This window comes from Schistocerca serialis, chromosome 3 (genome assembly GCF_023864345.2).
Source record: "Schistocerca serialis cubense isolate TAMUIC-IGC-003099 chromosome 3, iqSchSeri2.2, whole genome shotgun sequence".
In the NCBI taxonomy this organism is placed as follows: Eukaryota; Metazoa; Arthropoda; class Insecta; order Orthoptera; family Acrididae; genus Schistocerca; species Schistocerca serialis.
The window spans coordinates 663,560,570-663,577,068 of NC_064640.1; the positions used below are offsets into that span (position 1 = coordinate 663,560,570).

At 39.8% G+C, this 16,499-nt stretch overlaps 1 protein-coding gene across 1 annotated transcript in view; it reads left to right on the forward strand.

The window, feature by feature from the left end:
- The window catches only part of LOC126470544 (sarcosine dehydrogenase, mitochondrial), a 263,068-nt gene that overhangs the window by 133,130 nt on the left and 113,439 nt on the right, over positions 1–16,499 (forward strand). Inside the window, exon 8 of the mRNA XM_050098476.1 lies at positions 2,881–3,043. Within this exon, the coding sequence (XP_049954433.1) occupies positions 2,881–3,043 (163 nt within the window). The remainder of the gene's footprint in view (positions 1–2,880; positions 3,044–16,499) is intronic.

Consider the following 16,499-nt stretch of genomic DNA (forward strand, 5'->3'; position numbering starts at 1 on the left):
CCTTTCTGGCCTTTGGCTTTTCTCTAATGGACTCCATGCAGTTGGTATCTGCTGAAGACCCATATCAATCACTGGAATCTCTGTGCTCAGAATTTCAGGATATCTTTGTGGAAGGCCTAGGGTGTACCACAGACTTTCAAGCCTACATAACCTTGAAGCAATTGGCTCGTCATAGATTTTTTCATCTTTGGCAGATTTCTGTAGCCTTGTGCTCCCAAGTCAAGGTGGAGCTGGACCAGCTTGTATCTCTTGGGATTGTGATTCTGATTTTCTCTAGTGAATGAGCCACACCCCTTATTATTGTGAGGGAACCTTTTGGTCAATTGTGACTTTGCAGTGATTTTAAGGTCATCATGAATTCACAATGCATGATTGACACATATCCATTCCCATGTCCAGATGAGCTGTTCACAGACTTAGCAGGAGGTCAATTCTTCTCCAAACTTGATCTTTCCAAAGTTTATCACCAGTTACATTGGATGAGGAGTCCAAGTGCATCATAGTTCTTAATGTGCATTTTGAACAGTATTAATAATAACTTTTGATGTTTGTGGTGGCAAGTGCCCCCACAGTTTTTCAGCACTATCTGGATCAGGTCATGTCCACTATTCTCTACTGTCTCAACTATGTGGTTGACATTGTCACCACTGGATGTTCTATGAGTGACCACCTGTAGATGACAGTTCAAACCTGATTCTGGCCATCCTGATTTAGGCTTTCTATAATTTCCCTAAATCACTTCAGACAAATGCTAAGACAGTTCCTCTGAAAGGGGATGGTTATCTCCTTCTCCACCCTTCCATAATCCAAGCCAGAGCTCTGTCTCTAACAACCATTTTGTTAACAGGACATTAAACATTAATCTCCTCCTCCACCTATCACCTGTACAATCTCTGGGATGTTTTTCATAAACTATGCCCTGTGGATCTGTGTTGCAGTCTGCACAAGTCCAGATTTTTCCAACTGTCTCTTGAGTATCTGGACCACATCATATCATGGCAGGACATCCAATCCCTATTTAGTACTGTCAGGGCCATTACAGTCCTGCCGCATCCCTTATCACTGCAAGAACTGCAGCCTTCCCTGGATAAAATTGCCTTTTACCACTAGTTCATTCTTGGGGAGGCCACAATTGCACACCTTCTCTATCTCCTTCTTTGGAAGGGTGCTTAGTTTGTCTGGTCTCCAGTGTGTGACCAGGCTTTCAACACACTGAAGGACCACCTTAAGTTGGCACTGTGTCTACCTACTTTTGATCCTGAGAAACCATTGGTTTTGACTACAGATGCCTTGCAGTATGGTGTGGGGCAGTCCTCAACCATCAGAATTCAGATGGCTCAGAGCAGCTACTGGGGTTTTTATCCAGAACTCCCATTCCAGCACAAGTCCACTACTCTCATGTCAAGAGGGAGGCTCTGGCAATTATGTATGCAGTCACCAAATTTCAGGTTTTCTTGTATGACACCAAATTCCAATTCATTATGGACCACAAGCTAATAGTTTTATTATTTAGTCAATACATCCAGGTCCTTGATAAGGCATTCCACAGGTTACAGTGTTGGGCCTTGTTCATCTCCAAATACCATTGTGACATCCATTTTCACTCCATTGGGTGCTATGCCAATGTGGATGCCTTGTCCCAAGTTTGATCAACAGGAACTCATATGTTTTCATTTGGTTATCACCTCCCACCAAGCAGCAGACGAGTTTCCGATCACTAGTACCCGGTTCACAAAGGCCACACCATTTGACCCCTTCCTCAAGCTGCTTATCTCTCTCATACTCCTGGCTACGATTCTGTGGCCTGGCATTGACCAGGAGATGAAGTATTTGGTTGCTGTGTGTCCCCAGTGCACTAGTGAACAGGCAGCTCCAAAGGCTTCAGTCTCCCCATGGCCTCCAACAACCATGGCCTGGAAATACATCCATATGGATTTTCTGGATCTGTTTCTGTATGTGTTTTGGCTGATTGTCATTGACTCGTTTTTGCATTTTCCATATGTGGTCCAGTGCTCCTTGGCCACTACCAATGTAACTGTTCAGGCTCTCTTGAGAATTTTTTCTGTGGAAGGTCTTCTGATCACTCCAGTTCCTGACAAAGAACCTCAGTTCCTGTCCCATCTGGACATGTGATTTTGGTCAGTGCCCCCACTTGTTACTGGCTTTTATCATGTGTCAGAACAGCTGCCATATCTACACTGTCCAGACTGGAGACCTGGAGGTCCAGCACCATTAAAATCAGCTCCAAGTACAGGTGGGCACACATTCCTCCATCCAAGCTGAACCGGTCTGCCCCTCACTGGTGCTGCTGTCTCTTGCTTTGACAGGGGTGTTGGGGTGCTCCTTGCAGTGGCCACTTTTGCCTGTATTATGATGTCTCCAGTGACCAGGAGTTGCTGTCCCCCCTCACCTCTGGGGCCTCCATGGATGTGAATGCCATCTCCACATCACAGCCGTCTGCACCATGCCCAGGGAATAAGTGACACTATGACCCACAATCTGGGCACATAGTTATACAGCATGCCACAGAAGTCAGAAGATGCTGCCACATGCAGAGGTCAACATTTTCGGATGTGCACACAGCTTCTTTGCACTGACCGCACTATACCAACTGGCTGACAGATTATAGAGTCAGGTCCAGCCAGCCTTGCTCTCAGTCATATGTTCACATTCAGCCTTTGTTTTTCAGACTAGCAATGCAGCCACTGCATGGCAACTGTCTTCTTGTACAAGTATTCTAGACTTAATAAAATTTTGTGCCTGTTATTATCTTTGTGGCTTTGTGGTTAGAACAATGCCATGCAAATGAAGTGTGATACTAACAACTCAATCTACTAGAGTAATATATTCATCAGTTCACTAAATATGAACTCTTTCCAGGTAAAAGAAGATTTTGAATTTTCTTTATATGAGTTGGACTGGACAGTATTCAGCTCTCATGTAAGGGAAGCTGTTAACCTTGTACCTGTGTTTGAAACAGCTGGTATTAAGAGTACCGTATGTGGCCCAGAAAGCTTTACTCCTGATCATAAGCCATTACTAGGTAAGTTCACTACCTGTGGCATGGTATCATAAGGTGATGGTTGTATTTATTCATTATTTCATATGTTCATATGCTGTACAGTATCTTAAAAAGTATGGAATAGTGGTCTGAAATCATTACTTCACATAACTGAAAATGGCTGGAAATAAAAGTACTTGTACCAGAACATATCCTGAGGATTTTTGAACAAATGCAGTGGTTTACTTATCCTTATAGGGGACACATGTGAAGCCCCCAAACAAAAGTAGAATGAGTATAAAACACACACACACACACACACACACACACACACACACACACACACACACACACACACACACACACACGGCTGAAGAGAGACAAGAGTGACCATGCACATCTACCTCTAAAGCCTGTTGAGCATTGGAGGTGACTGTTCTGAGATAAAAGCAAGCAATCTATGCTGCATGATGAAGCAATGTATCAGGATCTGCCAAAATCACCTAACAAGTCAGTACCTTGGTTAGAAACTTAATTATGAAGTAACTTTACATAATTCATGCATCACACTGAGCTAACAAATAATAGATTGTGACTCAGAATTTTATGGGATTCCACTGCATGATACAAAAGAGGAAAGACATTCTGATGAATAATGAAGCATGAGAGGCAATGTGGCATTGTGATGGAAGTTGATACAGAATTTCAACTGCTGTTCTATGTGGCTGCACTGCTAGGAGTGCTGAACTAAACTGAAATGGAAAGTTATTAATTGTTTCTGAAATACCAACATCACAACATGCAATAATTACAAATATTTCTTCAAATGTGTTGGAACTAAAGGCTGTACATCTTGTGATGTTTTCCAATGAGCATGTGTGTGTGTGTGTGTGTGTGTGTGTGTGTGTGTGTGTGTGTGTGTGACCACACTGTGTTAACATGTGCCGAATGAGTGTAGCATGTAGGTAGCAATAGTTAGCCTACAGACAGATAGTTCTAATTGGAAAATGAAACAAGGTGTACAGCCTTAGTTCCAGCGCATTTGGGGGAAAAGAATGAGGAAGTGTGGTACATGAGTTAAGGTTCAATCTGTAGCTGAATTTACTGATTCCACACACAGATTCAAAAATATTAAAGAAAAAAGAGGGAAAATTGTAGTTAAATGTCCCATCAACAGGATGGTCATTAGAGATGGATCACAAGCTTGGGTTACAAACATATGCAGAAGGAAATTGGCTGTGCCCTTTTCAAAGGAACCATCTCAATATTTCCCTTGAGTGAGTTAGAGTTCTCACATGAAATTTAAATCTGGTGGCTGTTGTCCTCCCAATTGTGAGTCAGGTGTGCAAAAATATAGATCAATACCTTAATGACACAGATTTAAACAATATATGGAAATATTTCGTCTGGATGTGTCAATGATTTGCACAAGAGATAAGGTACAAGATCACTTCAACCAGATATAGGAACGGAAATCCACAAAATTATTTGAAAAAAATGCATTGCAGTAATAGCAGATGATTTGGTGTTCAAACATGAGCTGTTGCTATATCTACAGATTTAAAAAAAAATAGAGCTATAATCAATTTTGTTCTCTTCTCAGTGATAACTTGTTATACAAGACATTGATATAGTTATTAGATTCAGTGTAGTGTCTGCTGAACTCTATCTGTCAGATCCATGTTTCTTGAAAAGCTAACATGTGCACATAAGTAACTGTACATAAAACAAATGAATACCATAGATGGTCCATTTTGTCACTTTTCTCATTTCACTTTTTTGTCTCCAGACCAAGTCCTGTGATCAACTGACTCAATGTCTACATGGCGCAGACCTTTTTCTTTTGAGGCCACAGATTCCCTAAAGATACAGTGGTAGGGCAATATGTCACTGTTTTATCCCACATGACACTCAATCTTTACCTATAACTTTGTATACAGTTTTCCTTAAAATGACCAGTTAATCTGAATATGACACACAGCGTTCTTATTGTTGCTTTCAAGGTTAGAGCATGTCATTTTATAAGTCCTATTTTCAAGTATATAGAACAGATTTTCTTTCATCTGTCTTAATTTTCCCTTGGGATTTGCTAGCACAGACACTGCTACAATACATCAGTGGTTTTCATCTGATTCTCCAATACAGACCAAAACAAGAACCACATTGAAACAAAAGTTCCATGAGGTCCCTGTTATCTGATAATAGGAACAGAGGGCTGCTCTATCACTAGATTAGTGTAAGGAGCAGTCAAATAAAACCCAAACTCCACTGCAACCAGTCCGTGGAATAGTTCCAATCACAAGTAATCACCACACATATTAAGACATTCATCCCACTGCGAGATGAGATAATCAGTTCCTCTTTCATAGAATGTGGTCAGCCACTGATGGATCCACAACTGCACCCAAAATAAGGTCATGCTACACATTGTCATCACAATTTGCATACTTCTATATGTTAGTCATTTAATCTGTTGCTCCATAAAATTTCAGGTGAACTGCCAGATGCCTGTAGCTTGCTACCATGATAGTTTGACACAGAGTCTTCCTGCCATCTTCAGTTGAATACAGATGAAAATGGATTGAGCTCCCACATTTAAATCCCTGCTATCACACACATGGTATATCCATTTTGCATTGCACATTCGGTGCTTTAGCACATACACTTTTGCTGCAAGTCTTTGTGCTATGATGTGCACACTCCATGATGAAAGATCACCTCATCAGTATGAAATAGATTGTTTTACTGCAGTAAAACCACAGAATGTGGCAGCCCTGCAGATCACATAGTCTTTCTAGGACAGGGTCCCATGTAGAATTTAATTGCAGGCTGCCATCTTGATTGATAAGGGTCTCATTTATTATTTATTTACATGTCAAGTTCCATAGGACCAAATTGAGGAGCAAATCTCCAAGGTCATGTACATGTTGGTACATGAAATTACAACACAAAAGTAATAACAGATAAAAATAAAATGTGTATGAATCTGAAAAAAGGCAATCCATAAGTTATGTGGACACAATCAACACTACAACAAGAATCAGCTTAATTTTTCAAGGAATTCCTCAACAGAATGGAAGGACTGACCCATGAGAAAACTCTTCAGTTTAGACTGGGAATTGCGTGGATTACTGCTAAGATTTTTGAATTTGAGTGGTAGCTTAATGAAAATGGATGCAGCAGTATACTGCACACCTTTCTGCACAAGACTTAAGGAAGTCCGATCTAAAGGCAGGTTTGATTTCTACCGATTATTAACTGATTGAAAACTGCTTACTCTTGGGAATAAGCTAATATTGTTAACAATAAATGACAGTAAGAAATATATATATTGAGAGGCCAATGTCAAAATACCCAGACTCGTGAACAGGGGGTTGACAAGAGGTTTGTGAACATACGCTACTTCTTACCCGAACTGCCCATTTCTAAGCCAAAAATATCCTTTTAGAACGGGAAGAGTTACCCCAAAATATAATACCATACGACATAATCAAATGAAAATAAGCAAAGTACACTAATTTTTGTGTCAAACAATCACTCACTTCAGATGCCGTTCGAATAGTAAAAATGGCAGCATTAAGTCTTTGAACAAGATCCTGAATGTGGGCATTCCATGACAGTTTGCTATCTATCTGAACAACTAGAAATTTGAACTGATCAGTTTCACTAATCATATGCCCATTCTGTGAAATTAAAATGTCAGGTTTTGTTGAATTGTGCGTTAGAAACTGTAAAAACTGAGTCTAACTGTTATTTAGTGTTAGTTTCATTTCTACAAGCCAGGAGCTTAGGTACTGAACTGCATTATTTTAAACCAAGCCAATGTTGCACACAACACCCTTTACTACCAAACTAGTGTTATCTGCATACAGAAATATTTTAGAGTTACCTGTAATATTAGAGGGCCTGCCACATATATAAATAAGGAACAGGAGTGGCTCCAACACTGATCCCTGGGACACCACCCACTTCACCATACTCCACACAGACTACACATCACAGCCATTCTCAACATTTTGTTGCCTGTTTCTAAAGTAAGAGGTGAAACAATTGTGAGCTACTCCCCATATTCCGTAATGGTCCAACTTCTGGAGCAATATTTTGTGATCAAAACAATCAAATGCCTTAGTTAAATCAAAAAATTTGCCTAGCATTCGAAACCTTTTGTTTAACCCATCCAGTACCTCACAGAGAAAAGAGAATATAGCATTTTCAGTTGTTGACCGACTTCTAAAGCCGAACTGTACATTTGACAGCAAATAGTGTGATATACAATGATGAATTATCCTTACATACACAGCCTTTTCAATAACTTTAGCAAAAGCTGATGGCATAGAAATAGGTCTAAAATTGTCTACATTATCCCATTCTCCATTTTTATAAAGTGGCTTTACTACTGAGTACTTTAATCATTCAGGAAACTGACCATTCCTAAAGAAAAACTTACAAATATGGCTAAATACAGGGCTAACATGTGCAGCACAGTACTTTAATATTCTACTGGGCACACCATCATAACCATGAGAGTCCTTAGTCTTCAGTGATTTAATTATTGACTCAATCTCCCCCTTGTCTGTATTATAAAAAAGTATTTAAGGCATCAATCTCGGAAAGGCATTTGCCAGGAAAGTTATATGATTCCCTGTAGAAACTAAATTTTTATGTAATTCACCAGAAATGCTCAGAAAATTATTGTTAAATACTGTACATATATCTGATTTATCAGTAACAGAAATATTTTTACTGCGAACTGACTTTATATTGTCGACCTTGTTCCGCTGACCAGACACTTAAAAACTGACCATATTGTTTTAATTTTATCCTGTGAATTAGCTATTCTATTTGTATAACACATACTCTTTGTGTTCTTAACAAGATTTTTAAGCATCTTACAGTACTGTTTGTAATGGGCTACTGTAGCTTGATTGTGACTACTTCTAACACTTTGATATAATTTCCACTTTGTTCTACATGATATCCTAACGTTCTAATGGAAAGCAACTCTCAAAGAGCACGAGAAATGTATTAAGGAAAGCATAAGTCTTTCCTACATAGTTTGTAATTATATGTGACATTTGTTTGAGTGCAAAAGCCTTTTAGTGTTAAATTTTGTGGATCATGGTCTGAAAGGCCATTCACCCTTTTATTAACAGAATGCCCATGTAGTAATGAAGAATGAATAAAACTATTGTCTATGGCTGTGCTGCTGTTCCCCTGCACCCTAGTAGAAATAAACACAATCTGCATCACATCATATGAATTTAGGAGATATACCAACATCCTTTTTCTTGCACCATCATATACAAAATTTATATTGATGTCACCACATATAACAAATTTCTGGTACTTCCTATAAAGTGAATCAAGAACACACTAGCTTGAGCAGAAATGCTCTGAAGTCAGAGTTAGGGGACTTATAAACAACAACAATTAGAAGTTTAGTTTCACTAAATTCAACTGCCCCTGCAAGACATCCAAATATATGTTCAGTGCAGTGCTGTGATACATCTACGGACTCAAATGGAATACTGTTTTTTATGTACATGGCCACTCCCCCACCCCACAAGGAACTCCTTGAAAAACAGCAAGCCAATTTGTATCCTGGTAAAGGAAGCCTCTGAACTGTCAAATAATTTAAGTGGTGCTCTGACATACCAATAATTTCAGAGTCAACATCTATAAACAGTTCACTAACTTTATCTCTAATACCTCTTATACTTTGATGAAATATGCTAATTCCTTCTCTGTGTGGAAACATGATGCCCTCTGAAGGTGAGCCCTTAGAGGGACTTCCCTTAAGCAGGACTACCTATCAGCTGACTTCAATCTAAAAAAGTTAGTTACTTTGCCACAGATTTATTGATTATGGAGTTCCAGAAGTTTGACTATGGGCCACAATTTTTGTTTCATTTTACTGTGTTTGGCAGTAGTGAACTTACTGGATTGGAGGAGAAAAGTATGCCATTGATGTACTACAATACAATCCTGCGCAGTATCCTGTCTTGTACAACTCTGCAACCTTTAACAGAGCCTAATAATTGTTGAGACTTTGGGAGGACAATGAAAGATTACTTTAATTTTATGTCATTTTAATATGCTACTTGTTTTTGCTGAAATACTTCCTATATATTGTAGGTAAGCAGTTATTTTGAAGGCCTTATCCTCTTCCTTGTTCTGTTGTTTCTATGTCTGTGGCCCTACTTATACATCTTGAGACAAATACCCATTGTTCAGAAGCACACTTTTGTGGGTTTTCCAGTTCCATTTGCTGACTATCAGCATCTGAAATGGTATGGGATTGGTGGATTAAGGTCTTTAAAATGTCAATCATTTATGCCAGATAGTGGCAACTAGAAATGTGTAACAACAGGTCTATATTAGTGGGCCTTTGAAACACTGAATTCCCAAGTGTGCCATTGCTCTTATGTCACACTAGGATGTCTAAAAACATCAAGTGATGATCTTTCTCCAGATCCATGTAAATTTTATGTTTCCATGTGTCGAGTTCAGATGTTAAATGAACTCTCAGAGACTGTCCAAACCATGAGACCAAACTACAAAAGTGTCATCAATGTATCACAAAAATACTGTTGGTTTTAAAATAACTTAGGTAAGTGCTCACTACAGATTACTAGGAGTTGTGCAAGGAAAATGTTTACAGGATTCTTTGTGAATGTGGCAAATTTTATAGAGGGAAAATGACACACAATATGTAGGATCGAATTGTGGAACATCAGTGACATACTCACCTCCTCCAAGCCAATAAGTTCAGTACCACTGAATCCTACATTTCCACTGGTCATTTGGTGAAATAAATGAAAAAAATTGAGACCCCTATGTGAACCTTTTGGAGCTCCATCATCAGTGATTCAGTGGAAATACAATCATCTGTGACCTTTATCAATCAAAATGGCAGTTTCCAGTTAAATTCTGCATGGAAGCCTGTCGTAGAAAAACTTTGTGCTCTGCATAGCTGGCCTCATTTTGTGATTTTACTATCAGAAGACAATCAGTTTGATATGAATGAGGTGAGCTTTTACCACAGATGATGTGCGGTGCAGTACAAAGACTTGCTGCAGAAGCATGCAGCAAGTGTACATCACAAATTGGATACATGAAGCAGGTGCAGATGGGGTCTTCAGTAAGTGAGATCAGTGCATTTTCATCAGTATTCACCTGAAGATGTCCAGAAAACTTGGTGCTGGAATATCGTAGCAGCAAGTTGCAGACATCTAGCAATACGCCCAAAATTTTATGGAACAATCTGTACATTGGACAAGTTTTAAATTTCATACATAACTTATCAAATGCACATAAATTCACCATGATATTAAATCATGCTAATGAGCAATATTCCTTAATGTAATAAGTGTTTCATTTTGTACTTGTAAATACATTTAAGAGAAGCATTGAACAGTTCTCTGATCTTATACCAAACATTATGTCTTATGTAATACATAAACAGGACTTAGACTACTTAGACTACTTTGTAGCTTCCATTGTGCTGAAGGATGGTGGATATATCAGCTACAGGGGTAGGCAAAACAATGGGAACAGTGGTAGTAATGGGATGGTCGTGTTTGAAGGTCAACAGTGCAGGTAAGGCATGTGTCATGCTGGACTGTATGTGTTCAGTGTGGACTAGGCATCAGTGCAGGTTGTTTATGAGTAGGGCACGCTTCATACTTGCATTGAGGGGCTGAGGTCAACGTGCAATGAAAGACCTAACAGACTTCCAAAGAGAGCAGATTGTGAGGCCTAATTGGATGGAGCATCAGTAAGCAAGACAGTGAACTTATTGAATGTTTGAAGAGCAACTGTTTCAATAGCTTAAAGAAAACATGGAAAGACATCATTGTGTAAATGTAATAGTGGGTGCAAATCAAAACTAAAAGACAGATATAATCATATGCTGACACAGATTGTGTCAAAACAACAGAAAACTATGGCAGCTAAAGTGACTGCAGAGCCCAATAGCCATCTTTGAGACCCTGTATCTATCGATATTGTCTGCCGAGAACTCCATAAAGTGAATATTCGTGGATTAGCTCCTATACCGAAACCATTAGTGATGACAACCAATGCAAAGAAGGATAAAACATGGTGTCAGGATCGTAAGTCCTGGGTGGCTGATCAGTGGAAACACGTATTATGGTCTGGTGAGTCAATGTTTTTGTTATTTCCAACACAACACCGGGCTGGGTTTACATCTGGAGAATGCCAAAAGAAGCCTAAAATGCTGATTGCTTGATTGCAGTGGTTAAGTATAGAGGTGGAAGTGTGATTGTGTGGGCAGTCATATCATGGTATTCTGCTGGTCCCATCATTACTCTCAAAGGCTGTGTTACACCCAACGATTATGAGAACATTTTAGGTGATCAGGTGGACTCATGATTCAAATGTTGTTCTCCAAAAATGATGCCATATTTCAGGACTACAATGCACCCATTCCTACAGTCAGGACAGTACAATGATGGTATGAGGAGCACGCAACTAAACTGCATCCTCCCTGGCCAGCTCAGACCCCAGACTCGAACATTATCAAACTCCTTTGGGTGGTATTAGAGTGCAGACTCCGGAGCAGATTTCTGCCTTCCTCATCACTACAGGAGTTAGAAGAGGTTCTCACTGAAGAGGAGCATAACATTCCACAGGAGACTACACAATCATTATATGCCAGTATTCAAAGAAGAATCACAGCTGTATTACGGGCAAATGGGGGTCCAACCCCTTATTAATAAACCATTCCCAAGTAAGTGCAGGTGTTCATGTTATTTTGCCTATCCCCTGTACATCTGCATCCACATCTATACTCTGCAAGTCACCTAATGGTATGTGGTGAAGGGTACTTCTGGTACTACTACCTCCCTTCCCTCCCTCTCCCCCACCCTCTCTCCCACACACACAAAAACACACCACACACTCCCTCCACCCTTTGCTGTTCCATTTGTAAACGTTGCATGGAAAGAACAACTGTTTATAAACCTCTGTATGAATCCTAATTTGTCTGATTTTTCTCATCATTGTCATTTTGTAAGACATAAGTGAAGGAAGTAACATGTTGCCCAACTATTCTTGGAACACATGCTCCTGGAATTCCAACACTGAATCTCTCTGCAGTGTGTATTGCCTCTGTTATGGGCTGATAGCACCTTAGCAGCAGGATGGTAAACTCAAGATGGTGAACAGGGTGATGGGTGCGTACTATCAGTTCCTTGGCAGTCACAGAATCAGAAATACATCGGGAGCAGCATCATACTTTTTTAACAAGATAATCTTACAATAGCTGAAGATGCATCTTGATGGTGCGTGTTGACTCCAAGCAGCAGAGCATGTCTCAGCAAATCTCCAGGTGGCATACTGGTGGTGCACGGAGACTAGTGAGACAACTTTGCAGTGAAGTAGCAGCATAAGCGGCTCTATGAGCACGTGGCTGCATCAGCATTCCTCCTGCAGTGAGACATGGAAGTGGTGGTCACTAGCAATGATGACAATAAGTCAGGTACAAGGTGCACCAAGACACAAACTCAAACTGAAGACACCTTGGAGGCATCCAGGAGCTGGTTCATGACAGCCTGGAGGAGACTGCAGCCAGATGGTGTGTATGATATGATATGATACGATATTTCAGTGCTTGTGTTATTCTAAATTGCGATGCAAAGTTCCTTCTGACATGCTTGTCCAGAGGAATAGGTACTGTGGCAGTTAAAGCCATTATGAAATATGTGAAATGTTTCTTCAGTTGCAAATATGGACAACTATCAGCTACAGAATGGAATGATGATAATGAAAATTTGAGCCAGACTGGGACTCGAACCCAGATTTCCCACTTACCTTGAGTGGTTGCTTTATCGTTTGGCTATCCGTGAATGTCTCACTGCCAGGCCAAAACTTCCCTATGTCATCAGCCATTCATCCACAACCTGTACTCATACATCCATTACGTATATTCCCTGTACGGGAATTCTTACACCCCTTACAGAAAAATTTTCCCTGACCCCCTTGTTCCTGATGTCTGAGGGCCTTTGTATAGGATCCCTGTACCTACTTCCACATCTCATGTAAAGTCCTCACACAATTTTGCACTGGCTCTCCAATCTTTGCCACTCTAGGTTTGGTTACCTCAAATGATGATGGCATCTTCCAGCCATATGCGAGACGTGTTATTTAAGTAAGTACCATTTTGAAATTAAAAAAGACGTGCTAAGATATCTCAATAATTTTATTTTTACATGAAAGCCTGTATCTTAATCTGTGCACTGACACCATTATAGTGTGATTCTTCCTTATTTACATTGTGTACTGAGTGTTTAAGATGCCTCCAATAATTGCGAGTCCCGCTGACTGTGAAATACAGGCTGTTACAAGATTTCTTAGTGCTAAAGGCCTAAAAGTGATCGATATTCATTGTAAGATTTGTGCAGTTTACAGAGAAAACAATATGAGTGATGGAATGGTAAGAAAGTGGGTGAGAGCATTTACAGATGGCCGCACAAATGTGCATGATGAACAACGGAGAGGGCGTCCTTCGGTCGTTAATGAAAGTTTGGTGCAGGAAGTGGATGATAAGGTGAGAGAAAACAGACACTTTATGATTTCCTCCTTGCGGGATGACTTTCCTAATGTTTCTCATAGTGTTTTGTATGGCATTGTGACCGAGCACTTGAATTACCGAAAATTGTGCACACATTGGGTACTGAAAATGTTGAAGGATGTGCACAAAACCAAACAGTCCATTGACTTTCCTTGAGTGGTACCACAATGATGGCAATGATTTCTTAAGCCACATTGTTACGGGTGTTGAAACATGGGTGGCCTACATCACACCAGAATCAAAGCAACAGTCCATGGAAGTTGAGCCAGGGCATCGTTCTGCTGCAAGACAAGGCCCGTCCACATGTGCCAAATCAGGCCAAACATCTTTTCGATGGAAAACTCTACATCATCCTCTGTACAGCCCTGTTCTTGTGCCCAGTGACTACCATCTGTTCCTGCATGTGAAGAAACACTTAGGCGGTCAGCGTCTTCAAGACGATGATGAAGTCAAAAAAGTGGTGATGCAGTGGTTAACAAGTCAGGGGGCAGACTTGTATGAATAGGGTTCTCAAAAACTGGTACAACGTTATGACAAGTGCCTCAATATTGACGGAAATTATGTAGAAAAGTAGATTAAGGTACAGGCTTTCATGTAAAAATAAAATTCTTGAGATATCTTAGCACATCTTTTTTTAATTTCAAAACAGTACTTACTCAAAAAACACACATCATACTACTTTCTATGGTGATAGACATGTATTTTCACAGATCCCAGAGTTATAAGTCATGACAAACAATTACAACAGAATTTCCCTGTCTCTGTCATTCTTGTTCACATAGTGGCTGAGCATTTTTCATCGTGTTCAATACACTCTCTCTGTTCACCAAAATTGATTCCCTAATCAGTTATTAACGTCCTGAAACCCAGAAATTCAACAACCAATTATTTATCACTGCTAGATGCACTGTGTTAGCTTGCTGGTTCAGGATATTATCATTCCATTGTAACATTAAAAATGGTCTGTCACCACAAAGTGATTCCAGCCAATTTTTGTGAAAAAGAACTGGACGTAACATATTCATACCAATAATTTCAAAAGGCTTACTAGCTTCCAGTAACCTTCGCAGTCATATATGCTGATGGCTCAATTCTGCCTGTTGTGCGTATAGTACACAGCTACCCACATATTGTTCCACATTCTGATTACATGTACACCAACAGTAATGCTTGGCCACATGCCTTTCTGTGGCCCTGTGAACCCAGTGGCTGGCTAACACATGATCATATGCCTGATTTAATACTTCCTCATGTAATCTGGCTGGAACTGCAATTCACAGTCTTGTTGTCTTGCACAATACACCGTCATCCACAATGAACTGTGACTATATTTAGATTAGTTTGCAGTCCTCATGATCAGCTCTCACTTTCTGACACACTGCAATGGAGCAGACTACTCTCTGTAATACAATACCTTTCCTACTGAGGCCATTAGCATTCCCATGATTCCAACCAGGTTTATGGATTACACATACCTCAAAACCAGGTTGACTTAGCTTCAGTGCCCCACATGTGAATCTCTTAAATGGATCCTTCAATCTTGATGATACCACCAGTAACCCTAATGATCCATGTGATCCACCAGTACCTTAATTTCTTGTGATACAAATGACATCAGAAGTATGTTATGCCATATATGAGGCTCAGCATTTCCTTCATTGTGATAGAATAATTGCTCTCCACTTTACTTAACTGATGCAATGCATTGGTGACCAGATGATCCACTGTATCTACTTCCTGACTTGATACACAGCAACTGTATGACTACTTGCATTACAAGACAATATGAACTCCTTTCATAATTTGGAAAGACCAATATCACACTAGTTGTCAATGTCTCTTTCAGATTTCCAAATGTCCCTTCACATTCTGATGTCCAATGGAACTTTACACCTTTCTTCAATAAATGAATGAGTGATCATGCTATTTCTGTAAATACAGGGATGAATTTTCCATAGAAATTTCCTAACCCAAAAAAGATAGTAATTGCTTCCCTTCCTGAGGCACTGGAAAACTTTGTATGGCCTTCACTAGTCTAGAAATGCTCCCTACCTCAGCATGACTAATTGTATGTCCAAAATAATGCACAAAGTGACACTTTTCTGTGCTGAATCAGGTGTGCTGCATTTAACCTCTTATAAACCTCCCTTTATCATCTCATATGCTCCTCTGTATCTTTCACAAAGAAAGTTATCTTCACCAAATACAGCATACATTGTCTTGACTTCACTTCTCTCAAAACTTGGTCCAATGAGGGCTGAAATGTGGCTGACACCTTCTTCAGTCTAAATGACAAATGATGGTACTACCAGTGTCCCCAAACAACCTTACATGTCATTTTGGGTGGCCCTTGTGCTACTTCTACCTGCTGAAAGCCATGCCACAGGTCTATGGTGGAAAAGAACTTTCACCAACCTAAAGTGTCAAAGGTTTCTGCTATATTCAGGAATGAATATGCATCTGAAATTGTACAACTATTGTGATACCAATAGCCACAGCAAAACTGACATGCCTTAATCCCATCTGTGGTTTTCTTCAGTATGATCATCACTGGTGCACCTCAAAGGCTCATAATTTATTGAGTAACATCCTCCTGTAACTCTTGGCCAATGAACTCTTCTGCTACTGTGTGTAGGTGATGCACACAATATGGGTTATGGTATACTAGTGACTCATTCCCAGTTGGGATTTTGTGTTGCATCACCAAGATTGCTGGCAGTGATCCATGAAGTTTAAACAGATCCTCAAGTTGTAATAACAGTTCCTTCATTGGTAACCTCTCTTTCCTTCTAAATGTTTCACTTTCTTCCATAATGCAGTTACACTAGTGACTTGCTTATCGCTAGGGTTTGGATTCATCGTATCAAGATCATGTTGATCTAAATTACCCAAACTGGTGTGCAA